We start from the raw sequence: 26,963 nt of genomic DNA, 5'->3' as shown, positions 1-26,963 counted from the left end.
ATGCACATTTCCACCTTTTAACATTTTAACATTTCAATCATTTAAAATGAAGATACCCTCACTGGTGTTTACGAATGGCTCCCCTATAAAAAGGAAAGCAGACCCTTCAAATTGACCCCACTTTTCCAGCTACTGACCCCTCACCTTTAAAGAAGCCCTACCCCAGGCAGCCCGTGTGCCGCTGACACGGGCACTGTACTGATGGGGTCCCCAACGTCCTACTCCCTGGACTTGTACCAATCTACCGCGACCAGAGACGGCCCACGGGAGGGCACCAGCATGGGCCTGGAATGCGCTGCTTCACCTACATAACTAACGGCCACAGGGCCACCGACGTGCAGCGCTTTGGGGCCGCGGTGGCCCAACAGGGTCTCAGCCCCTGCCCGTAAAAAACAAAAGGCTTACTTGAGTCTCGGCTGCTGAACGGCCACCCAGACGTCGGAAGGAAGGAGGCCACCGGGGAGCCGGCCCGGCTATCGTCCTCCACCTGCTGTGTGATATGCCGGACTGTCTCTTTGTTCTTCCGATTCTTCCTTCGACCTGTGGGCTGCCAGCCATCGCCTCCAGCCTGCTCTGAGAAAGAGTTCTGTATCACACCATCCCTGGCGGAAGGCAGCTCACTCCCACCGTAATGAGACGGCGAGATCTGCTCTTCCTTGACCCGCAGAGACCCGTAGCCCACATCCCCAGACCACAGCGACTGCGAGGAAATGTCATCGGGACCATCGGCCTTGGGCTCCTGGTCCTCCTTCCCGTAGCTGCTTCCTCCCTCGTGGCAGCTGGTGATGGCCGAGTCTCCGGAAGAATTGGCAGGACTCGTGCGCCGAGCCAACCACGGGGAGATGCTCCTTCCGGCCATCACAGCCGAGATCAGCGCGTCCGTGCTGCTGCCGGGTGGGGCACTAATCTCAAACTCCGAAAGCTCGTCCGAGGCATCTGGCTTGATGCTGATGTCCAGCGCTGCCTTGATGAAGTCGTGACAGGCCTGCACGATGTCCGTCATCTGCAGGAAGCTGGCCGCGGACATCACCTCAATGACATTCCTGCTCGTGAGGGCCAGGTGGGCAGAGTACATGAAGTCAATGATGGCCTTGAAGCCCTGGGCCGTGACGATGTCCAGGTGTGTGACCGTGGCCTGGTCGGACGCCTTCTGCACCTGGCAGTAGAGCGTCTTAAAGTAGCGGCTGCTGCCGAGCAGGACGTTCTTGTGCGCCTTGAAGACCTTGCCCTCGACCACGACACAGACGTCGCACAGGACGCCGTGCTGCCTCTGCTCGTTGAGCTCGCGGAGCAGGTGACGGTAGTGGGACGCGATTTCCATGTCTTCCTTCCGGTTGTTCATCGGGAAGCCTTGCTGTTGCTGTTCTACAGACTCTGTGGGGGCAAGAACACGCGAGTTAGCCAGGCGACGACACAGACACGCCCGTGGGGGTTCGGCGGAGCGCACCCTCCTCGAGAGCCCGGCCGCCGCGCAGGGCCAGAGCCTGTGCCTCCGGCCGCCGGCAGCCACCAGGCGGGCGGACCCGAGCAGCGTCTGCAGTGAGTTCCTGGGTTCAAGGCTGACCGCCGCCGTAACCGGATTCCGAACAGAACCCTACACACGGCGGCCGCCTCCCGGCACAGAAGGCAAACGCCCATTAGTTGCTGAAGTGGCTTTCTTACCCAAATGTACAATCTAGGCGAAATAACCCAAGGGAGCCTCATCCCACACCCTTGAGGACACATCTTTACAAATAAAACGGGGGCGCCTGGGTGGCTCAGTCGGTGAAGCGTCCGACTCTTGGTTTCAGCTCAGGTCATGATCTCAGGGTCCGGGGACCGCGCCCCGCGTCGGGCTCTGTGCACAGCGGGGAGTCGGCTTTGCTCCCTCGCGCCCCGCCCCCGCCTCCCTGCTGGCTCTCTATAAAATAAATCTTTTTTAAAAATAAAAACAGGGCGCCTGGGTGGCTCAGTTGGTTAAGCGACTGCCTTCGGCTCAGGTCATGATCCTGGAGTCCCTGGATCGAGTCCCGCATTGGGCTCCCTGCTCAGCAGGGAGTCTGCTTCTGCTTCTGACCCTCTCTCCTCTCGTGTTCTCTCTCTCATTCTCAGATAAATAAATAAAATCTTAAAAAATAAAATAAAATAAAAACAAAACAAAACAAGGGCTTCCTACACAAACAAAACCCACAGGGCAGAAAGGCCTGGAAGCAGACATTACAGCCTCGGCCCTACAACCTTCCAAAACCCCAGCTCAAACCAGCTCAAGGGAGGAGGCCTCCAGGGCCGGAGCTCCCAGAGGCACCGGAGGTTCCACCTTGGGAAGCGCTCTGGGGTGGTGCCCTCCCGCGAGGCGCTCTCCTGACACCGTTTCCCAATCTGTCTGCCGTGTTCTCTCTGCTGCCACTGGCAGCTTCCGGGGGCTTCCAGAACAGTGCCCCCGACCAGGCAGCCCAAACAGAGAACTGGATTCCCGCACAGCCCGGAGGCCAGAGGCCAGACGGGCTCCCTCCACGGCTCCGCAGAAGGCCGTGTCCAGGCCTGTCCTGTCTTCTGGGGGCGGCTGGCAGTCCCTGGCCATCCTTGGATGCAGAAGCATCACCACCCGGTCTCCATGTTCCCACACCTTCTCCCTGCGAGCCTGGGTCCCAGTGTCCCCTTCTTATAAGGACACAGGTCATATTGGACACCCTACTCCAGGACAACCTCATCGTAACTAATCACATCCAAATTAGATCACAGGCCAAGGCACTGGGCATGGAGGACATAGTTGCCCCATGACACTCCCTGAGAAAGACAAGGTTGTTAGAGGCTGATCTTCCCGCTTAAGTGCACTGTTTTCCAGCTGGTTAGTCAGGCAGGAGCCCTCACCAAAAACGCCAACATGTGTTTAATGGGAGAGAACTATGCTGTTCAAATGTGGGGGCATCTGCCTCTTTCCCATAAAGGGCGGCTCCCCAGGACTCGGCTGGGTCCACCTCACACACTTTTTTTTTTTTCTTAAAGATTTTATTCACTCATTTGACAGAGAGACACAGCGAGAGCAGGGACACAAGCAGGAGGAGTGGGAGAGGGAGAAGCAGGCTTCCCACTGAGCAGGGAGCCCAACACGGGGCTCGATCCCAGGACCCTGGGATCATGACCTGAGCTGAAGGCAGACGCTTAACAACTAAGCCACCCAGGCGCCCCAACCTCACACACTTCTTTATTGGCTCAAAGCTGTCACGACATACACACCTTCCTCTGGTCATTACAGTAAGTTTCCAAACACCACCTGAAATCATCTTAAAAATGCCCTGTGAAGTAAAAGAGGAAGGAAAACTTCCAAACTCATTCTATGAGGCCAGCATTACCCCAATACCAAAACCAGGTAAAGACACTACAAAAGAAGAACTACGGGCCCAATAACCCTGATGAACAGAGATGAAACTACCCCCCCACAAATACCAGCAAACCAAATCCAACAGTACATTTAAAAAAACCACTCACCACGATCAAGTGGGATTTATTTCTGGGTTGCAGGGTGCTTCAATATTCACAAATCAATCACCGTGATACATCACATCAATAAGAGAAAGGATAAGAACCATTGATTATTTCAAGAGATACAGAAGAAGCATTGGACAAAGTATAACGTCTACTCATGATAAAAACTCTCAACAAGTAGGTTTAGGGCGCCTGGGTGGCTCAGATGGTTGGGCATCTGCCTTTAGCTCAGGTCATGGTCCTGTGGTCCTGGGATGGAGCCCCACATCGGGCTCCCTGCTCAGCGGGAAGCCTGCTTCTCCCTCTCCTGTTCTCCCTGCTTGTGTTCTCTCTCTGGCTGTCTCTCTCTCTGTCAAATAAATAAAATCTTTAAAAAAAAAAAAAAGACAAGTAGGTTTAGAGGGAACATATGTCAACATAATAAAGGCCTTCTATGAAAAACCCACAGCAAACGTCAACGTCATACTCAATGGGGGGAAAATTGAGAGCTTTTCCCCTAAGGTCAGGAACAAGACAAGGATGTCCACTCTCATCACTGTTATTCAACATAGTACTAGAAGTCCTAGCCACAGCAATCAGACAAGAAAAAGGAATAAAAAGTATCCAAATTGATAATGAAGAAGTAAAATTTTCATTATTTCCAGATGACATGATACTATATATAGAAAACCCTAAAGACTCCACCAAAAAACTACCAGAACTCATAAATGAATTCAGTAAGTTCGTAGGCTACAAAATCAATATGAGAAATCTGTTGCATTTCTATACACCAATAATGAAACAGCAGAAAAAGAAATTAAGAAAACGGGCGCCTGGGTGGCTCAGTTGGTTAAGCGACTGCCTTCGGCTCAGGTCATGATCCTGGAGTCCCGGGATCGAGTCCCACATCGGGCTCCCTGCTCAGCAGGGGGTCTGCTTCTCCCTCTGACCCTCTTCCCTCTCGTGCTCTCTGTCTCTCATTCTCTCTCTCAAATAAATAAATAAAATCTTAAAAAAAAAAAAAAAAGAAATTAAGAAAACAATCCTCCTTACAATTGCCACCAAAAATAATAAAATACCTAGGAATAAAGTTAACCAAGGAGGTGAAAGACTTATACTCTGAAAACTATAAAACACTGATGAAGGAAACTGAAGAGGGGGCGCCTGGGTAGCTCAGTCTGCATTCGGCTCAGGTCATGATCTTGGGGTCCTGGGATCGAGTCCCCACATTGGGCTCCCTGCTCAGCGGGGAGCCTGCTTCTCCCTCTCCCTCTGCCTCCTCCCCTTGCTCATGCTCTGGGTGTCTCTCTCTCTCAAATAAATAAATAAAATGAAAAAAAAAAATTTAAGAGGACACAAAGAAATGGAAAGACATTCCATGCTCATGGCTTGGAGGAACAAATATTATTAAAATGTCTATTCTACCCAAAGCAATCCACAGATTTAATGCAACCCTATCAAAACACCAACAGCATTTTTCACGGATCTAGAAGAAACAAACTTAAAAATCTGGAACCACAAACGCCTCAAATAGCCAAAGCAGTCTTGAAAAAGAAAAGCAAAGCTTGAGGCATCACAATTCCAGACTTCAAGTTATATTACAGAGCTGTAGGCATCAAAACAATATGGTACTGGCACAAAAATAGACACATAGATCAATGGAACAGAATAGAGCACCCAGAAATAAACCCACAATTATATGGTCAATTAATCTTCAACAAAGGAACAAGAATATGCAATGGGAGAAAGACAGTCTCTTCAACCAATGGTGTTGGGAAAGCTGGACAGCCACATGCAGAAGAATGAAACTGGACCACTTTCTTACACCATACATATAAATAAACTCAAAATGGATTAGGGACCTAAATGTGAGACCTAAAAGCATAAAAATCCTAGAAGAGAGCACAGGCAGTAATGTCTCTGACATCAGTCATAGCAACATTTTTCTAGATAAGTCCCTTGAGGCAAGGGAAACAAAAGCAAACTAAACTATTGGGCTACATCAAGATAAAAAGCTTTTGCACAGCAAAGTAAACAACCAACAAACTAAAAGACAACCTACTGAATGGGAGAAGATATTTGCAAATGACGTATCCTATAAAAGATTAGTATCTAAATTACAAAGAACTTATACAACTCAACACCCAAAAACCAAATAATCCAATTTAAAAATGGGCAGAAGACATGAACAGACTTTTCTCCAAAGAAGACATCCAAATGGCCAACAGATACATGAGAAGATGCTCCACATCACTCATCCTCAGGGAAATGCAAATAAAAACCACGATGAGATCCCACCTCACACCTGTCAGAATGGCTGAAGTCAGCAACACAGGAAACAACAGGTGTTGGCAAGGATGCAGAGAAAGAGGAACTCTCGTGCACTGTTGTTGGGAATGCAAACTGGTGCAGCTATTCTGGAAAACAGTATGGAGGGTCCTCAAAAGATTAAAAATAGAGGGGCGCCTGGGTGGCTCAGTTGTTAGGCGTCTGCCTTCGGCTCAGGTCATGATCCCGGGGTCCTGGGATCGAGCCCCGCATCTGGCTCTCTGCTCCGCGGGAAGCCCACTTCTCCCTCTCCCACTCCCCCTGCTTGTGTTCCCTCTCTCGCTGTCTCTCTCTTTGCCAAATAAATAAAATCTTCAAAAAAAAAAAAGATTAAAAATAGAAATACTGTATGATCCAGTAATTCCACTACTGCGTATTTATCCAAAGAATACAAAAACAGTAATTTGAAAGGATACATGCACCCCTATGTTTATAGCAGCATTATTTACAATAGTCAAACTATGGAAGCAGCCTGTCCAGAAAGTGCATCCATCAATAGATAAAGTTATTTGTACATTAAAAAGAAATGGAGTCTAAAATAGGAGTCTGTTATGAAAATATCAAGGGTACATGGAATCTATCCAAGCCCAAAGAAGCTTTAGGAGAATAGCTGAATTTCCGTTACAAAGTTGATAATCTCTCAGCACCAGTAAGGGGCTCCTGGGAGTCCCACCCACCTGACCACAGGTGTTGTGTTGTGTAGCGGCCTGGCAGGTGAGGTACAGCCTTGAGATGGAAGCATGCTCACCATGGTTCCTCTCTGAGGGCAAGGCGAGCAGAGCACCTGCCCTGGTGGCACAGCCCAAGTCACGGAGACATACCTGGCTGCAGACACACACCTGTGGACAGGTAACCTGTCATCTCTGAGTTTTCTGTGCTGCTACATGGAGCACAGGGTACACTCACGAATTCAAGGGCCCGTGTGTGGCACCCTCCGTAAGTAAGGGGCCCTCTCAAAGAGGAGCCTGTGGTCCATGAAGAAACACAGATGCCAAGCATCGTAAGGTCAGGGTCTAAGGGCTGTTGCCTGTTGCCCACAGGGCAAGCGGGGTGATCTGTCACCACCCTGGCACGTGAGGCTGCACAAAGGTGCTACAGAAACTCCTGCAAAGTTGCATCCTCTCCCTGCTGTTTTTTCCAAACTTGCGTTCTTATTTCTCCTCTAGGTTCCCCACTTACAGCTTGCTGATCGAGAGATACTGTATTAGACAGCATCACTTATAAAACAGAACCACTTTGGAAAACAGTATGGAGGGTCCTCAAAAGATTAAAAATAGAGGGGCGCCTGGGTGGCTCAGTTGTTAGGCGTCTGCCTTCGGCTCAGGTCATGATCCCGGGGTCCTCGCCTTGCCCTCAGAGAGGAACCATGGTGAGCATGCAAACCAACTTGGATCCACGTTCCAGACCAGACTTCAGAGGTCACGTCACTTGACCAGTGCTGGGGGGTTGATATGGACTCGGGAGCCCTTACCATGGAAAACCGGGGACACGGTGGGCAACGCAAGTCACCAAGACTCCTACCGAAGGGGGGTCCTCTGGCAGGGAACATGTGTGATACTCGGGTGCCGTTTCCAATCCCACAGCCTCCAGGGAAGATGGAGAGCATCCCCAAACTGCAAGCCAAGAGAACCAAAGCTCAAAGACACCAAGTTCCTGGCCCACGGAGGAGCCAGCTTCGGAACCAAGCGTGCATGTGGCACCAAGCCCACTCTGCTGTCCCGTACCAGCTCCAGTGAACTCTGCCCGGCATGGCGACCCAGGGGCACAGACGAGGCTCAGGCGGCTCCGACCTGAGCGCCAGAACTGGCTCCTGCCAGTCTCCTCTCCGCCGGCTCTATGATTCAGACTTCCAGGATGCTGAGGGCTGGGCAGCTCCCCAACCAGTCCCTACCCTGCTCAGTACAGGGCACCAATCTCTGGTCTGGGGAGTTACAGAGTACGTTCCAAAACCTTCTCCTACCAGTATCTGAAGGAAAGGGGGTCAACCAGAAAGCCCTGTTTACAAATTAGCAGCAGAGGTTGTCCTGTTGAAGACGTGCATTTATTACTCATTCCACCTGTCACGCGACTGCTAGTGCTTCACGGGGAGAGTTCAAACGCATCACCACGTCTCAAAATGCTTGAGAACCACGGAATCTGAAGGCTGTGAATGCACGTCACTCACTGCATTGTGCGTTCCAAGTTCAGGGACCAGCCTGGGGTCCCTTCTTCCTCTCATCTGTAAGAAGCTCCACCAGGAAGACCACTGGTTCCCATCAAAATGCAAAACAGTGGGTGTAACTTAGACCTTGTGTCCCTGTTACCAGCACACAAGCATCCGGTCAGCCCCACTAGGCAGCAGGATCCACCCCCAGGGCCGGTCACTGAGTCCCACTCAAGAAAAGCCCACATCTGGGGCGCCTGGGTGGCTCAGTTGGTTGGGCAACTGCCTTCGGCTCAGGTCATGATCCTGGAGTCCCGGGATCGAGTCCCGCATTGGGCTCCCTGCTCGGCGGGGGGTCTGCTTCTCCCTCTGACCCTCTTCCCTCTCGTGCTCTCTGTCTCTCATTCTCTCTCAAATAAATAAATAAAATCTTAAAAAAAAAAAAAGAAAAAGAAAAGCCCACATCTAATTTGAGACAACTCTTACGGCATGAGCACTCTTCTCAAACACACACACACACAAACCTAGGTTACGCCGGATGTCACCTCACCTTCTTATCTCTAACCTGTAACTTGTGCATGTCTGTTAAGCTCAACTTAAACTTATTTAAGCTTCTCCTTAAAATGTCATCTAACACACAAATACTGTTTTAAAGTTGAAGCAAGATACCTCGAGCACTAGAACCAAACCATTCTGAGCTTACGTGTCCCCCGGAGACTCCATGGAGGAGAGGCGGTGGCCCACAGACGCCTGAGCCAACTTCACTACCCCAAAAACCGCTCTTTGTAGTTATTTTGGTGAGATTTTTTAAATGGACCATAATTTGAACAGACACATCACACAAAAGATTTCTGAACCGCCAAGCACAGGAAGGTGCTTCCTCAGGCCTCGGGGAAACGCCGACGACAACCAGCACACGCGGCCCGTGCACCCTCAGGACGGCCACGGCGGCAGGGTGACCAGCCATGTCCACGTCCACGTCCACGTCGGCGAGGCTGCGGAGCAACTGGAACCCTCGCACTTGGTGCGGCCGCTCTGGACGACCCTTGCCACGTCCTCAAAAGCTGAACAAACACCAGATGACCCAACGACCCCAACTCGGGGTATGAGGAGACGTGGGAGCACGGCCCCACATGAGGGCTCACACGCACTCTACTCTCAGCCGCGTAACCGTCAAAACCCGGAAACACCCCGCATGTGCGTCTGCAGGTAAACGGGGAAGTGGGGTGTGTCCCAACCAGGGACACGCTCGGCAGGAAGGCGTCCACATGCCCCCAGCCCAGTGCCTAATGTCCCTTTCTCAGGGTGACCGTGCGGAGTGAGACGCACCACACACAGGCAGCACGAGAGAGCGAGCCGTCTTCCACGGAGTTCCGGAAAGTGCAAACTAATCCGGGGCAGGGCCGCGTGTGCAGACCCCGGAGAGACACTCTTTCAATGACAGCAGTTGGCTCTATGTAAATGATGCCTCAACAAAGGCAATTAGACGCTTGTCTTTGTGAAAATATCCTTGCCCAACTACAAACCTGTGCTCATTTATCACCGTTTGTTGTGGGGTGGCTTTTGCCCCCAAAATTCATTTTTTGAATTCCTAGCCCCCACTTCCCCAGCACATGGCCTCCCTCGGGGACAGGGTCGTTGCAGGTGTACTTGCTTCAGATGAGGTCCCTAGGTGGGCCCTAGTCCAACGGGACTGGTGGGGTCCGCACCCAACAGAGACAAGGGACAGACGCCTCCAAGGAGGACGCGGGCCCCCAGAGCTGGGAGAGAAGAGATCTCCGTGTGGAGACTTTCAGTCCGCGGTTCTTCTCTTCGTTAGGCAGCCACGCACATCTGCCAAGGACCGCCACCAAGGCCGACGGTAATCGGGCAGGTAGGAGAAGCGCTGCTCACCCCCGGGGGAGGGTGCCCTCTGCCCAGCCCTGTGCATCCGCGGGCAGAGCTCAGCTGCCCTGACATTCGGCTCCGAGCTCCCCATACGGACGTTATTTCCACACTCTGGGCTGTTTCGATGGTTTACTGTGTTCTGAAAAACTCAAGGGTAGGATACCCATGATGAGAAATCGCTTTACAGATCGGACTCTCTATACGTCGGATTATCATCCATGGCTGGCGAGACGGGGCGTGCTATTCCCCGAATTTTCTCTGCTGAGGGCAAGCAGACAGCGAGCGGTGCTGGAGGCCTTCACATTCTCCACACTGCCACCAGCTTGAGCTAAAAATGCAAACCTGGCCGCTCTCCTGCTGCTCGGCCTCAGGTCTGGAGGCCCCATGGGCACAGCCCCCACTTCCGGCCCCTCCTCTGTGCCTCTTTCAGTTCCTTGTCCTCCCAGGAGCCTGGAGCGCCCCTACCTCCCTACCTGCCTCAGCGTCACTTCCTCTCTCAGATGCACCCCCACCTTGGCCACAGGGCCCAGTGCCCAGGTGCCCCCCTGTCCAAACACCACGGGGCTAGAAGCCCCCACACACACACTGATGACCCTCCGAGCAAATTTCTAAGCAGGGGAGCAGAATTCCAGGCCGCATCACCCAATGTGTTTGCATGCCAAGGCCCGGAGCCCACCCAAGGCTGAGGACACCACCCCACCTCCCACACAGGGCACCCCCCTCCCAGAAGGCCAGAACCACAGCAGGGATTCTAGGTCAGCATAGATGTGCTGTGGGGGCATGGGGAGGGGCTGGGCAGGGGCAGCTCCCCAGAGGGGCGTACAAACCATTCATGGGGGGCCATACGGAGCAGTACACATTCAGAGGGCAGCGCTGGCCTCTGAAGAGGCTCCCCCATGAGCCACCACCCCAGAGTTCAGGGCCTGGGGCGGCCCCTCCCTCACTGACCTTGGCCTGGGACTGAGCTTCAAGGAACCGGCAGCGTCCACCTCTGTAGGTGGACAGGTCTGTGCCCAGCTACTCAGCTGCAGGAGCTGACCTAAGATGGTGTGGAGCGAAGGGCCACCCCAGCATCCCAGACGAGCCCTGACCCCACCAAGTCACTGAGCCACCTGCCTGGCCGTTCCAGCCCAGCTCCCGGGGGACTGCAGGCCCATCTGACGTCACATGGACAAGAAGAACCCAGTCGGCCATAGAACCTTGAGAGACAACGAGCCTCTGTGTTTCAGGATGGTTCCAAGTGCATGCAAGACTTTGAAACAGAGGCGGTGAGGGCACTGCCCTTAGCGAGTCCCCATGAGAGCCCTGGCAGGGCCAGCGAGAGGCCCAGAACGAGCTGAGAGCCAAATGCCGGGCCGGTCGAGGATTCTGCCAGGCCTCAGGGTGGCTGGGGCACAGCCACCAAGATGGGGACCCAGAGACCAGCGCTTCAAGGGGAGAGGTCCTGATTCAGGTCCTGGCATATAGAAGAATGCCCCGGCAGGTAGGAGAGAAAAGGCCCGGGCAGGGTCAGGAGTCTGGAGAGAGGCCTCAGATAGGGGCCAGTCCCATGTGTCCACCTGAGGGCTGAGTTACTGTGGCTGCTCTGACTTCCAGTTTCTCTCCTTCCGCTGCTGGGAAGCTGGTCTGGGGGAATTTGTTTTGTGGGTTGGGGAAAGAAAGGGGAAGAGGTCAGGTGTTTATGCGCATTCTCCCAGACATGTCCCGCTAGATCCGAGTCTCACTCTGGATGTTTCTTCTTTAAACCATGCTTGGTCTCAATGGGCAGTTAAGTTCCTTTTAGCTCACTCTGGTTATGCATGAGGCATTGGGCAGTACGAACGTGCTAATTTAACAAGTCTGACCTACAAAGGCAAATTCTGCCCGGAATAGAAGAGGGGCAGGAAGCCCCTCCAGCCTCCAGACACTGCCTCCTCCCTCCAGGAAGCTTCCAGGTGCTCCCACGACAGCGAGCGCACGAGCCTCTGTTGCCTGCTCTGTCCAGTGTGGGAGCCTCTGAGCACAGGAACCACGTCTCGGAGCTCAGCACATTCCTGGGTCAACACAACTATAGTACCTTTTTCCCATGAAACCTGCAGGACTGAAAGCTTACACGTGGAATTCAAGAAATGTTTTTTATTTTTTTAAAGATTTTATTTATTTGAGAGAGAGAGAGACAGTGCAAGAGAGAGCATGAGTGGGGGAGCAGCAGAGGGAGAGGGAGAAGCAGGGAGCCCAATGCAGGGACGCTGGGATCATGACCTGACACTCCACCAACTGAGCCACCCAGGCGCCCCTCAAGAAATGTTTTTTAAACATCCCATATTAAATGCTGGTAGAAGAAGAAGAAGCTCATGGAGTAGTGGTCTTGCAGGTGGGTGGTCAGGCCACTGCCAACCAGCCACACCCCCCGTGACTGCACATGCATTTTGGGGTGGGCTCTGATGTTCCCCGTCAGCTCACAGCAAAGCCGGGGATGGATGCAGTCACCCACTGTTGTGGGTGAGTCGTGTCCCAAAAAAGGCCATGTTGAAGCCCAACCCCCAATACCTGTGAACGTGACCTTACTCGAAAATAGGGTCTTTGCAGATTTAACCAAGGTAAGATGAGGTCATAAACCAACGGTACTGGTGTCACTATAGAAAGGGGAAATCTGGACAGAGACAGGCAGAGAGAAGCCCATGTGAAGACAGAGGCAGAGAAAGAGCCATGGGGCCACGGGCCACGGCCCAGAGCCAGAGGAGCTGGAGGGGGGATGGACCCTCCCCGGAGCCTCCCTGGCCCCAGAGCTGCCAGAGAACACTTTTCTGTTGTTTTAAGCCCCCAGTTGGTGATACTTTGTTACAAAAGTCCCAGGAAAAGCCACACATCAACTTAACTTTTTTCTTTTTCTTTTAAAAGATTTTATTTACTTATTTATTTATTTATTTATTATTTATCAGAGAGAGAGGGAACACAAGCAGGGGGAGGGGCAGAGAGAGAAGCAGATTCCCTGCTGAGCAGAGAGCCTGACGCGGGACTCGATCCCAGGACCCTGGGATCATGACCTGAGCCGAAGGCAGACACTTAATCACTGAGCCACTCAGGCGCCCCTTAATTTTTTTTTCTTAAAGAGAAAGCTGATCAAAAAAAAAGAAGAAGAAGAAGAAGAAGAAAGCTGATCAGCTTCATAAGCCAGGAAAATTTCTGTGAATTCTAAGCCTGAGATGTGCCGTGACTTGAAATGTTGACTCTACGCACTGTGCTCTCTGCCACCAAGACAAAAATAGACCCCAAACAGGAAAGCAGCTAGAAGCAGAGCTCTCTTGCAGCAGGTGAAACCCTTCCTTCAGCCTTGTTCAACTTTCCATTTTGAAACACCCTGCAACTGTTGGAGGAGAACTGCCACCTACCCCTGAACCAGACAGACCAGTTTGAGATGTTCTGCGACATTTGTTCCCATCTGGTAATATGCTAGACCTTTAATCAGTCACTCTTTCCTGGAAAGTTGTATAGCTGCAAACAAGAGGGGCTGGGGTCCCGAACCCCTGAATCCTGAACCCCCGGCCTGGATCGCCCGGAGCGAGGGGAAAGCAGCTCAGAGCCACGTCTCCGCAAACGTTTTAGGCGGGCCACAGACAGCGCGAGCCCCCTTGGCGCCGCGGGAACCAGCCCAGGCGGCTCTGGTAGCCAACAGAACTTCACTGGCTGACCTGACACGTGTCCAAGCACCGCTCTCCTTTCTGCAGAAATTACCAGGCCCTCCCCAGGTAAGCACTCCTTACACACTGAACAAGAGAAGGACGGACAGACGGACGGCTGCTGAGTGAGCCAACGGTCACGGCCGGAGCAGGAAGCGGGCCCGGGGCACAGTGGCAGCCGGGGCCTGAGACGAGCCCTACCTCCACCGCGTGGCCCCCAGTGATGGATCCACCAGCTTCCCTAACTCACGCAGACATGAACAGTAAGGCCAGTCCCAGAACTGGCCAGGTCTCAGCAATGCACAGGTCACACCGGTCCCCAGCATCCCCCACAGCGGCCAGCCGAGCCCCCGACTGAGAGCAGCACCAGCTGGGGCACAGGCCTGGGGCACGTGATGAAGGCGGGAGGCCGAGCTGGGGCCGACCTGGCCAGCAGGCCCTGAGGTGGGGGCCTCGTGAGAGGAGCCCTGGGGGAGGGGCTGGTTCTTCCTCCCTGGGCAAGGTGTGGGCTTGAACTGGGGGGCGGAGGGAGGCTTAAGGCACCCTGTCCCCCGTCTCTGGCACGTAAGGGAGACAGGGCCTCTCCCAGGGAAAGCCCCTCTCCGTCAAGGGCTGAGCTGGGACCAGCCCCAAGGCACTTTAAGAAATGAAACTCCCGATTCACAAGGAAAGACCTGGGTTTCGAGGGGGACTACTCAGTGCTCTGCGGGGCGGGCACACGGGGGGCTCTCCAGGTCTGCCCTCTGGCAGTGACCACAGCTGAAGGAAGCGGGCATGGAAAGTGCTGGCTCTCTGGGCAGCCCGCGGGGAGGGGTCCCGGGGGCTTCACCGTCCTCACCAGCACGGGTCGGGGGATCCGGGACACACTTGCCGGGGTGGGGGGCACCCCTGCATGACAGAGCCCTCAGGAGCAAGGGTCTGTGCCACACAGCCCAGGTACAACCTTCGTCACCGAATCCGCCCCACGCTCCTACCCCCAGTCCCCACGGGGAGGACACCTGAGGCTGGTCTCGGCAGGGCTGCTGGGCGAGCCCCACAGGCAGTGTCGAAGTTAATCCTGGGGCCTAACATTAAACCTTCAGAGGTGTCTGGGCAAGACCTAGAGGAAACCGAGGGAAACGTACTAGATTCTGAGAAAAGATCTCCAAGAAAAAATCTACATGCATGAAGCTGAAAAATTAACACGAACTTGTACGCCCCAGTGATGGTGGTCACGGGCCACCACAGAACCAGGAGCGGCTGTCCTTCTGCAGCCCAGCCCACAGCACGTGGCGAGACGAGACGTGTGCGTCCCTGACCAGTAATTCTACTTGTGGGAAATTCTACCCCAAGGAAATGATCCCAAATGCTAATTTGTTCAAAGACGCTGCTAAGACTGCTATTTATATTAGCACAAAGTAAAAAACTACCCAAATGCCTGACAGTCAGAAAACAGCCGAGAAGAATATGACATATTAAAACTGAACAAGACCCAACTTAGAGGAACAATAAATGTTTACGTTGATGCTCAGAAGTTTGTAAGAAATAAATTGAAGGAAATGACAGCCGAGAACACGGACCCTGAGATGTCTGCTCACATCCCCTGTTTCCCTCCAAAGCCAGTTGCTTATTCATAAAACTCAAAGACAGAAAATGAACCTACCCGACACTTGCATGGAGCAGGATAGCACATATGAAATTAACGTCCAGGAGGAGGAATCCAGCAAAAAATATGAGAGAAATCCATACTTACCCTTCTTCACTCCTATCTGTGGGGTGGAAACACCATGGGGGAGTCTGTGCTTGACTTTCACGAATCTTCCTAACAGGACCGAGGACAGTCGGCCTCCTCCGGTCCCAGAACCCTGCAGAGCCCGTGGCTCATCTAGAACCTTGGAACCGCATGGAACAGGGTCCCACGAGGAGAACACAGACTGGTCTTTCCTGCCTGCACCCCCTGACCACATGGCACAGAGCGGCTGCCAAAGCCCCGGGACCCCGACTCTGACTTCTAAGGAGCAAAAGGAAATTCCTCAGCGGGACCCTGAGCTCAGGCCATCCGACTGTCACTTTCTCTAGTAGTATTTCCCTCTGCTCTTGGACAAAGGGGATGGCACCTTAAATGCGGTGACATCGTCCACTGACTGGTAGTCCAGGAAAGAGGGCGGCAGCTAAGTGCCCTTGAGCAGGATGGCAGAGGGACGACGGCCATACACACTGGCCTGTGAGCACGAGGGGCAAGCCGGCCGGCGTCCCCAGGCCCTGTCAGGCCCACCGAGTCCTGAGCTGAGGCTAACCTGGCCGGACTCTGAGCTTGCGGGGGTCGGAGGAGGGAGACCACTGGAGCTTTGGCCTCCTCATCTTCTGAGGACTCAGGAAACTGTGTGTGAACAGTGATGGGTGAACAAACCCACTTTCCTCCCCAGCTCTGCGGAAATGCCAGCGTTCTCTTCACGACACAGGAGTTCTAGAAGCAAACTCGCGTCACTCAGCCATGTGACTGTCTGTCTGCTTCAGAGCAGTCAGCTCGCACACTCCTCAGACCCAGTGTTCACTGTGGGTAAAAATGACTTATCTGGGGGGAAAACTAAGGCAAAAGTAGCTCACAACTCCAAACAAGACGAGAAGCATGCATGAAAATATTCAAAAGGAGGGGCGCCTGGGTGGCTCAGTTGGTCAAGCGACTGCCTTCAGCTCAGGTCATGATCCTGGAGTCCCTGGATCGAGTCCCGCATCGGGCTCCCTGCTCAGCAGGGAGTCTGCTTCTCCCTCTGACCCTCCTCCCTCTCATGCTCTCTGTCTCTCATTCTCTCTCTCTCAAATAAATAAATAAATAAAAATTAAAAAAAAAATATTCAAAAGGAAAGACCTGCAACTATTAAACTGCAAACAAACTCTGGCATTGACCCATCGCCGAGACGACCCCTTTGCAACAAACTCTCTCACTAACAGGAAAGTTCCAAACCCAAGTGGAACTACACACCCACTTTTCCCACATGAAAAAGAGAGGCAGAGGGAAACTTAATTTGTGTTTCAGTGAAAACTAAATGAAAATCAACTTAAAGGGCGCCTGGGTGGCTCAGTTGGTTAAGCGACTGCCTTCGGCTCAGGTCATGATCCTGGAGTCCCTGGATCGAGTCCCGCATCGGGCTCCCTGCTCGGCAGGGAGTCTGCTTCTCCCTCTGACCCTCCCCCCTCTCATGTGCTTGCTCTCTCATTCTCTCTCTCTCAAATAAATAAATAAATAAATCTTTAAAAAAAAAAAAAAAAAAGAAAATCAACTTAAAGAGAAGTAAGGCCTTTCTCATAGATTAAACAAATCTACGAGACGTTCCTATGCTTTATCAACCAATGACAAATCTTAAATTTTAAAATAAAACTTATATAGATAATAATTATTTTGAAAATTCCATGTACACAGGGGCACCTGGGTGGCTCAGTCGGTTAAGCATCCAACTTGATTTCGGCTCAGGTCATGATCTCAGGGTCGTGGGATCGAGCCCCGTGGGCTCCTCCAATCTGAGATCAAGACCTGAGCCGAGACCGAGAGTCGGATGCTTAACCGACTGAGCCACCCGGGTGCCCCACAAACTGAAAATTCTGATGGGCACGTCATGACTGCGCTGCGGGGGCTGAGCGCCTCCCACACGGCCCCACACACCTGCACTTGCTCTTACAGACCCTCACAGGGGAACAGGGAGGGCTTCTCAAGGTCACAGGATGCAACCAGCGAGGCCAACACACGGCACCAACAGCTCCAATTTCTCAACAAATCAATAGTACAAACAGAATAAACGAGATTTCAGAGGCACCACCTCCAGTGGAACGTGCCCAGACTCCGGTCCCACAGTGAAGACATGCGCGGCTCTGGCTGGCCACGGCGTGGCAGCTGGGAAGTGTTGCTGGTGTGCGTGGCCGCCACGCTCGGCAGAGCCCTTCGAGGGACACAGTGCACGGTAAACACCGCAGAGCAAGACACGGAGGGAGAGCAAAGAGACGGGAGGGGCCGAGCTGCAGGAACCACGGCAGCCGGGGGACGGCACCTCGTCTCCAATTCAGCGCCTACCTGAAGACATCCAAGGTACGTGTCTAGACCTCAGGCTCTGGAAGAACCACAGAGCTTTTCCAGGTTCGGGAGAATCTGTGATTTAGTGATGCAGATGCGTGAGAGACTCTGATCTGGGTCGGATCCTGCAGACCACGGCCCACACGAGTCTGCAGGGGCCTCTGCTCCATCCCCCGTCGGGGCCGTTACTTGTGGGGGGACCGTGAGCGTGACTGGAGGTGACAGCAGTGACCCCCCCCGCCTGGCCAGGGAGCACACAGCACCCGAGCTCCTTAAGTGACCTCCCACCCTCCTGGTGACCTCAGGGTCCATGGTAGAGGGACCGCACCTCTGTGAATGCAGACAGTAAACCACAACAGCCACGTCCACGTGCCCACGGACGCTGCAGGCACCACAGAACACTCTGAGTCTCACGGCTACTTCACAGTTAGGAGCTTCAGACCTGCCACTTAACGGCATCATTTGACGTGTTAAGTTCCACGTGTTTCCTCAGCACACGAGAAGGTTTTCTGAATTTAAAGACTGTCTCCATCGCTGCTATCCTTCGTTTTCTGGTGAATCTCAGGGGAAGCATGAAAAACACTCCAGAAACATAGGTCCCACTAGGTGCCCAGCTCCGGCCAGTGCCCAGAGGGGCCTCACCGCCTGCTCTGGAGCAGCGGCAACAACCGGCCGCCCCTGCCCTTGCAGGGTACCCACTGAGTACCTTACTCCACCTCTACTCACCACCACCCAGAAGTGCACGACCCCATCACTGTCCCCCAGCCGGGCCCCGCCGCACCTGTCCCCAGACGGCATGGCCGTCTGTGTGTCCGAGGCCCGTCTCCATCACGTCCCCAGAAGGACGTGTTGGCCGGCAAGAGCCCCGCTCGCGGCAGGCGTGGGGTTGGGTACGGGCTTGCCACACACTCACCTGCCGCCTCTGCAGGTCCCAGAAGGGACAACACGCAAGACTGGGAAACACGGGTGCCAGCATGCCAGGGACAGACCACGGCCCACAGAAAGCCACGCTCACGTCCTGACCCCTGCACCCGTGAGCGTGACCTTGTTTGGAATAGGTCTTTGCAGGTTAAGGGGAGGTCATTACGGTGGACCCTGGTTCAGTATGACTGATCTAGACACACGGGCAGCAGGCCGTGCGAACAGGGCCGGAGAGGCTGGAGCGAAGCATCCAAAGGCCAAGGAACAGCCAGGATTACGCGCAGACGCCAGAACCGGACGAGGCAGAAGGAGTCTCGCTGGGAGCCTTTGCCGAGAGTGTGGCCCTGCCCACACTTGGACTTAAGCCTCTGGCCTCCAGGACTGCGAGCGAATGAACCTCTATTGTGTAGACACCAGGTTTGCTTTGTTACGACCGCCCCAGGAAACTCTTACCAGCCGCGACCTAACTTACACCGACTGCTCGCTTTGTGGTCGTCTGACACGCGGCAGGAAGGGTTCCTCCCCTGGCGCCCTGTGTCCACCAGCACCCACCCCATCCAACTCAGCAGTGTGCGGTGAAGCTCTTGAGGGGCTCCGCGGTGAGAACCCCTGATACGGTCTGCCCTCCACCCGGGAAAGCCATGCGGCAAAGCTGCTGGTGTTCGGAATCCGCAGGTCGGGCGGGAATGGGAGCGCAGCCCCTCAGCCGCCTGTGGCCCTGCGGCCGGAGCTCTGGTCCTTCCCCAGCAGGCTGCCGAGGGAGACGTGCGGAGCACAGCACGCGCCCGCCTGAGCCTGAGAGGTGTGGGGCAGGGGCCACTCCAGAGGCACAGAGCGGAAGGCAGCGCTGCGGGGAAGGGTGGACCCAGGCGTATCCCGGGCCCCTGCCAAGGGGTGGTCCGCACACCACCGTGGTGCCAAGGCCACCTTCTGCCGGCTCCGGACAAACCCGAATCTATACTGACAGTTACATGTTCATTTCAGGGTGTACCAAAAAAAGCAACCAAGACATCAGACTCATGATTTCGTGGCTATTCTCGCTCAAGACAAGGCAAAGATCAGTTTAAGGAAAAAGATGACCATGAATGATCTCAAGCAAATCTGGGTACTGTGCCACTAAGCTGAGGAGGGGCCCTGCCCTGCTGTGCCTTCTCCAAGGACGGCGTGGTTACCGGTCTCTGAGGAAAAGAGCGAAACACATCTGGTGTTCGGCTGACCACCCAGCTGCTGTGCGGGCGCAGACCTGCACAACACGGGGAAGGAAGGCAGCTTCTCGGTGCTGAGCCCTCCTGACCTGCTCCTCAGGCCCCCGAGCACACACGCACACCGGAGGACATTCACGGCTCTCTCCATCGTGAGCGCGCCTTAGTACCACCAACAACCTTCCCGCCCACCGGTCACTCGCGCCAGGGTTTGTGGCAGGTGGGTTTCCGCCATGTTCAAGAAAACACAGTGGCAGCCGCGGCCGTGAAGGCAGAGCAGAGAAGCCAGGTTCCAGACGGGCTGTCGCACCTTGGCTGTTCACTACGTGGACCATTCACTACGTGGACCATTCACCACGTGGACCATTCACCACGTTGTCCAGTCCCGTTCAGGGGGCAGGTGTCAAACCAACTTCTCTCTTTTTTTTTAAATATTCTTAAGTTTATTTATTTAAGTAATCTCTACACCCAACATGGAGCTTGAACTCACGACTCTGAGACGAAGTGGAGAATGCTGTTCCCTTTTTTTTTTTAAGATCTATTTATTTATTTGTCAGAGATTATGACTTATTTATTCATTTGTCAGAGAGAAAGTGCGCGTGCACGCACACACACGCAGAGGGAACTGCAGGGAGAGGGAGAGGCCAACTCCCCGCGGAGCAAGGAGCCCAACGCAGGACTGAATCCCAGGACCAAGATCATGACCTGAGCCGAAGGCAGACGCTCCACGGGCTGAGCCACCCAGGCGCCCCCAGGATGCTCTTTCAACTGAGCCAGCCGGGCGCCCCCTATTAAACCAACTTTAACTCAAAGGGACGTCCAAAGGCACTGTCACCTTTTCACTCCTTGTTCTGATCTCATTCTGCCAACATAAGAAAAAAAAAATGAGAAAGTCAAGGTTACCCAATATTAAAAACCACTTTGTTCAGCCTCCCAGTGGGCCAGTCATGGACGTGCGTGTACTGCCCCAATGGAGACTGTGTCTGCTAAGGAGCTCTGAAAAGGTCTTCAAAACACTCTGAAGTTGAAGGAAAAAGTCTTCACACAAAACAAAATAAAAGCAATGAAATAATATACAAATGTGTTTCTATATCACCACAGGTGAAGGAAAACAACCGTATTCTCGTGGAAAAACACGTAAGCTTCCATTTATGCAGTTACCCGTGTATAACCAGAAACAAAGACAGAATGGCAAGTACGACGAGCAGGTGCACCTCAGTAATGCAATGCCGAACAGAATTACCGAAGTGCACGGAGTGAGATGACTCAAAAATGTTCCCCTCACTCAACAAGAGCCTTAGCTTTTGTCTAGGAAGTGCCCGTGTGCTCCTAAATGTCCTGACTCCTTGGGACGCCTGGCTGGTGCAATCGGTTGAGCGTCTGACTCTTGGTTTTGGCTCAGGCCGTGATCTCAGGGTCGTGAGATCACGCCCCATGTCACCTCAGCGGCTCCGTGCTCAGCGGGGAGTCTGCTGGAGATTCCCTCCCTCTCCCTCTGCTCCTCTCCTGCTCATGCTCTGTCTCTTTCTCAGATAAATAAATAAAATCTTTTAAAAAAATAAATGTCCTGACTCCTTCAGTTACTCTTCAGAAATAAAAAATTACAGACGGTTACACGGCCAGTAATAGTCACTCCAAATCACAGGACAGGCACTTTGCGATGTTACTAAAAATGTTCAGAACATAAGAAGACCCTGCGGCCGGCCCCAAGCACTCACCAGCTGTGAGGACCCGGTCTGCAAGACCTCACATCCTCAACTTTCTCTCATCTCAGAAGCTTTGTACAGGGAAACTCCCACCTTTAACGTTTCAGAAGTGGAGGGAGGAAGTGCTGACCGAGCAGGACTGAGAGACACACGAAACGAAACGGGAAAATGAGGCGCTGAATGCGGGCAACAAGCCGAGCCTCTGCGAGGGGGGCCTCAGCCTGTCCGTGGGGCACGCCGCATGGGCGGGGTCGTGGAAGGCTGCGGGAGCCTCCCTGAGCCCACGTCTGCACCCGGGCCACGCACCGAGGGGCTCCCCAAGAGAAGAATGCAGAAGGCCTTCACACTGTCATCCCTGGGACTTCCCTGGCTCAGTCCCACAACAGACGGGCGGCTTCCTATGCTCCAGCGCCTGGACCCAAACACGAACCATGATATGACACCACCCGCTGCTGTTTGGGAAACGCCCAGCGGTGCCAACCTCCCTGCACACACATGGAGAAACACGAGGGAGGGGACCGGCAGACGCTGCACCTGCTCAGGCCCAAGGGCCCCATCCCCCTCCCCAGGTGATGACCGCACGCGAGGAGGGGAGCATCTGACTCCACAAGGTCTGGGCAGGTTCCCTCTGGGGCACAGGACCACCGCCAGGCCCTCAGCGGGTCTGCACGATGAGCAAGGGCCTGTGTGCCCTGTAAGTCCTGGGCAAACCGCTACCCTCCACAGCGAGCGCCTTCTTCACCTCAAAATGAAGCTGAGTAATTCTGCTTCTCTCAAAATTTCCCAAGCTGACTTTGAGCTTCGTAAATAAAAGGATACTGCTGCTCAGAAGCCTCCCTGCTTTAAGTGGGATGGGATGAGAAAAGAAAATCAGCCGTTTTCAGATTCAAACAGGGCCACACCAAGACAAGAAGACCACAGACTACGGTTCGGTGGGCACGGCACCACCTAACGCAACAGGTGCCCGAAGGCTCTCATCATCTTCCTCCCGGGCTCTTCTGGGCAACCCTCACGATGCTGTTCCGACCACGCTCTGGCCCCACGCTGGCTGCACTCAGCTGCCCAGTCCCCACCACGCTGGGCTTTCCCCACGCGGCACAGGTAGCTCTGGGTGCTATGTGAGCGTGCGGCTCCCTTCACACACCGTTCCTCTGCCGCGAGGGCCGGGGAGCGGATTACGTGAGTGTGTTTCTAAGAAAGCCTATCTGTCTGCATCTGCCCCTCGACACCCCGGAAACCAAGGGCCAACTCTGCAGGCAGGTCAACGCTGAATCTGCCCAACCGAGAGCCATCACTCACTCTGCTGTCCGTGCCTCAGGCGTGACAGCAGGACTGAACGTTCAGAGCGGGACGGACGGAAGACCGCAGGTCAGACCCTGCACTCGCCAGGTGACCCCCCCGCACACGGACTAAGAAGGTGACCTGCCCGACGCCCCATCAGCCATAGCGCCCCTGTGGTGCATCCCGTCCATCCCTCACGGAGGCAGCTCTTAACACTGAGGCTCTTAAACCGTCCGGATGTGGCCCAAGACGCAGAGGTGCCTTCTTTCTTTCTACAAAGAGAGACGAGGATGACACGGGCCCTTGGATGCACCTGTGCCAGCTACGGGGGCGGCTTCCGCTGCGGTGAGGGGCCTGCAGACTGCACCACGTGAGTAGCAAGGCTGTCCAGATTCTTTATAAACGAGGCCGTTTTAAAAAGCGATTATTCCCACACACGTGTGGATCTTCTTAGTTTTGCTGGCAAGTGGAAAGACCTCCCGGCTGACAGAACAGGGGAGGAGGTGCGCATACCTGCTCCACCTGAGCAGGTAGTGATGGGGGCAAGGGACCCCTTCCCCGCGGCTCCTCCAAGACCCGGAGTGGCCTGTGCACCCCGTGGGAGGCGGGGTCTGAAACCGCTATCGCTGCCAGCGGCCCCAGAAGCCACCTGGCCCTGCAGTCCTGCCCTCTCACCAGCCATCCACCCTCGGCAAAGCAGAGGTCACAATGGAGTCTGCGCCACAAGGTCTGGACCCAGAGGGTCAGTGCCCAACGGGGTAGGAGTCTGCACCGATGCCCTTTCCCTCCAGCGGCCTTTGGGGATTCAGATGCCCCCTTCCCCACAATTTGCACTCTGTCTCCCCTCCAAGCTCTGGGGGTGTTTCACTAGCATGTGTCACCTACACTGGGTCACATTAGTGGTTCTTGTGTCTGAGGAATGCTCGACTTGTGCCAACAGATCCCCAACTCCCTGCAGAAACTCTGTCCCCAACCTGGCCTAAAGGTGGCCCATCACAGGTCCTCGACAATGCCCGAGTTGTCATGAGTGAGAAGCCCTGGGAACGTCGCTCTGATGTGACTCAAACACACACCTGCCGAGACACAAAAGCTCTGTAAATGCTGTTGAAAAATATGTGAACAGTATTTCTCGATTTCTATTCTAAAATACCTAGGTTAGCAATTTTTGAGTCCAAATGATGTTAAATACTTAGTAATTTTTCAATCTGAAACAGAAAAGGGGCACCTGGGTGGCTCAGTCGTTAAGTGTCTGCCTTCGGCTCAGGTCATGGTCCCAGGGTCCTGGGATCGAGCCCCACATCGGGCTGCCTGCTCAGCGGGAAGCCTGCTTCTCCCTCTCCCACTCCCCCCTGCTTGTGTTCCCTCTCTCACTGTGTCTCTCTCTGTTAAATAAATAAATAAAATCTTTAAAAAAAAAAAAGAAATTGAACAGAAAAAAAAAAGAAAAGAAATTGAACAGAAAACTTTGTGTAAATCACACTAAGGTTGAATTTGACCAGCCCAGCTCCTTTTATCCTTCAACACACAACTTTTTAGTTTGCAAGGAAAGGTTATTTCTCTTTTCCACAACTTTTTCATCTACAAGTAATATTATAGGCCGTATTGTGCCCTCACTAACAAACCAGAACACAAAGCCTAAGTGTGCATACATAAGGTACACAAAGTATTTAGGCTGGAATGGCAGAAAAGAGGGAAAACCTTCCCTGACCTCGTGGTGTGAGACCCCAGCCATGCCACAGCCAGAGGTGGGGGCAGAGGACATCAGAACCATGATCAGGATGAGACAGTGTTTCAAACACTTAAATGAGTCTTGTGGCCTCAATAGAGATTTTTAATCATCCACTTATTCCTAGCACTCATGCCATTAAAGCCAACTGGTACCAACAAGAAGGATCTCCTTTTTCAGGGGAAGGGGCAGACACACAGGGGAATTCTTGACAATGTGCCATCACTCAACAGACTTTAAGGTAAAATATGTTAGGTCAGAAGAAAGAAAAAGCCTATATATTTATGAGACCGTGAGTCACGGAGGAATATGAAACCCCCAGAGCAGGGGAGTGCGGTGGCAGGTGCTGTGACGTGGGGTGCAAGGTAGGACAAGGAGGAGCAGCAGCTTCTAGAACTTTGACAGACCAGCCACGAAGGCACCTGGGCACAGTGAAGAATTAGCTCAGGTTCCCGGGCTGTGGCACTTTCTAAACACCGTGCACTAAATGGGTCTCCTTGGCGCTTAGAGGCTGGTCTAAGACCTCTGGTAGAGAACAAAGCAGAAATGCTGAACAGCTGTCCCAGAAACACAGACCACAGGGACAGAGTGGCCCAATTTCTCTTAATTTGAAAAGCCCCACATAAGGACAATGTTGGAAAGTTCACTCTGTTAAAACTTAATTTTGTGTAACATGTTTGTAAATAACACCCCTTCTGTCAGCGAAGGGACCTCAGGCTTGAGGATTTCCTCCAATCCCGGAGTGGTCTTGCCCTTTCCAGGAGTTCACCCCATCCTCTCTGTGCTGTGTGCCGGTGGAACACAGGTGTCACGGGGGCAAGGGTCCAAGGGACCGCCCTGGATAACTGAGTGGGGACAGAGCATCAAAGAGGGTGGGTGCCCCTGCAGGCAACAACCAGCCAGTCCTGAACACCGGAGAGTGGATGTACACTGAGCTCTGAGCACAGGAACAACGCATTTTCAAACAGAAAACAGCTAACCCTGAGCAGAAATTATTTCATCAAAACAAAATTCTTACATCCAGGATGATGTCAATGAGAGGCTCAATTAAATGTTGTCCCAAGGCTGCCCTCCAGGAAAGGCTGAATTTGGGGCTTCTGAATAGCCTAAAGTGAGTACATTCCACCATCTCCTAAAGAAAACTCAATAACCATCCCCTCCCTCCTTCAGTAAAGGATATGAAGATGATCACTAGCTTTATAGGGGACCCAGGGCTTAAATCTCAGTAACTTCTGCCTAGGTAGACCTATTAATCCTTTCTGGAATAACAAGGCATCCCAAAGTTTTCAGTTCAAAATATGTAAAACTATCACAAAATAAACCAAGAGGAAGGATTCTAGTATGGTAAAATACTACTGTTTACTTCATTATTCATGTGAAAAACCCTTCTCTAAATTTCCTTTTGATGAACGAACCATTTTCCATTCCTGCAGCGTGCGGGCCAGCCATAGAGTGAATCCACAAGTCTGTTACCCAAACGGAAAGTTAGCTTTGATAATAAATCCAATATGAAAGATTCTACAACTGACAACAATTAAAATGCGCGTGAGCACTCCGTGCACAGGTGTCCGCGCCCAGCAGTTTGCAAAACGCGTTGCCTAATTAGCATTTCTTTAAACAATGCGGATAACAATCTTGCCACTGTAATCCTCGACAAATGCGCCGCTGAGATTGTAGCACGGAAAGCGTGAGGAAATTCGCTGAGAATCTCAGTCAAACTTTCTTTTGTTTATATTTCCTCGGTGTCAGAAAATATCTGTTCTTCACCCCTTTTGGTTTGTACCCAGGCTCCTCGGTCCAGCCCTATTGTGCGTGGTCCGTTAAACCTACAAATAATAAATTTGTTAGCGGGGCCGGGGGAACCCCAACTAGCCACAGCCCTCCTCCTGGCGTAGAAAATTCCCCATTTGCCATCGGATTGATTTGTCAGACAGTGACTCGTGCTACCCTGTGAAACTGACATGTCTATTTACGGAGAAACAAAGACACGGCTCGCGGCGGACCCGGCTCCCTCCGCGCGCCCCGTCCGCTCCGCGCGCCCCTCGCCGCTCCGCGCGCCCCGTCCCCTCCGCGCTCCTCTGGCCGCCCGGCCCCGAGGCCCCTGCGCCCTGGTTTATCCAGCAATTAAAATGGAGACGAGACCGGTGCCCGGCGTCAGGGGGAGACAATGACCCCCAAGGCCTGGTGGGGCGCGGGGACCCGCCCGCGCCCACCTCCCGCAGTTCCGACTCTTGGCAAACTCGGCGCGGGCGGGTCCGGGTGCGGCTCGGAGGCGCGGGCGGGGGGCGCGCGGGACGGCGCGGGCGGGGGGCGCCAGGACGCCCCTGGGCTGCCTCCTGGGGCCGGGCGTTGACGCAGCAGAAATTACCAGCTGGAAAATTCCCCTTTCGGAGGTGACGGGGGAGGGAGCGCGGCGGCGGCAGGAGGCGCGGAGGGCGAGGGGCGCCGGGCAGCCCCGCCGCCGCCACCGCCTCCGCGCGCAGCCCCGCGGGGACCCTGCGCCGCCCCCGCCCGCCCCGCCCCGAGCCACTCGGGCTCGGGGATCGGCGGGGGCCGGACCGGGTCGCCACCGCCGCCCCCGGAGTCGCAGCCGGGGCGCGCCGATCGCCGCCAGGAGGGCG

General features: G+C 53.7%; 1 protein-coding gene across 4 annotated transcripts in view; it reads right to left on the bottom strand.

Moving 5' to 3' along the window:
- ZBTB46 (zinc finger and BTB domain containing 46) overlaps positions 1-26,378 on the bottom strand; it is a 61,274-nt gene extending 34,896 nt beyond the window's left edge. For all 4 annotated transcript variants that reach the window (XR_004297438.1, XM_032387618.1, XM_032387619.1 and 1 more), the window contains exons 1-2: positions 26,304-26,378; positions 406-1,374 (exon numbers count right to left, since the gene is read on the bottom strand). Coding sequence is in view for 3 of the 4 variants with exons in the window: in XM_032387618.1 (XP_032243509.1) it covers positions 406-1,342 (937 nt within the window). In the remaining variant the exon portion in view is untranslated. The remainder of the gene's footprint in view (positions 1-405; positions 1,375-26,303) is intronic.
- Between the last annotated feature and the right edge of the window lie 585 nt (positions 26,379-26,963).

The sequence above is a fragment of the Phoca vitulina genome, unplaced genomic scaffold (assembly GCF_004348235.1).
Source record: "Phoca vitulina isolate PV1807 unplaced genomic scaffold, GSC_HSeal_1.0 scaffold50, whole genome shotgun sequence".
In the NCBI taxonomy this organism is placed as follows: Eukaryota; Metazoa; Chordata; class Mammalia; order Carnivora; family Phocidae; genus Phoca; species Phoca vitulina.
Note: the sequence above shows the minus strand (reverse complement) of the source record. Positions and strands in the feature narration are given on the sequence as shown.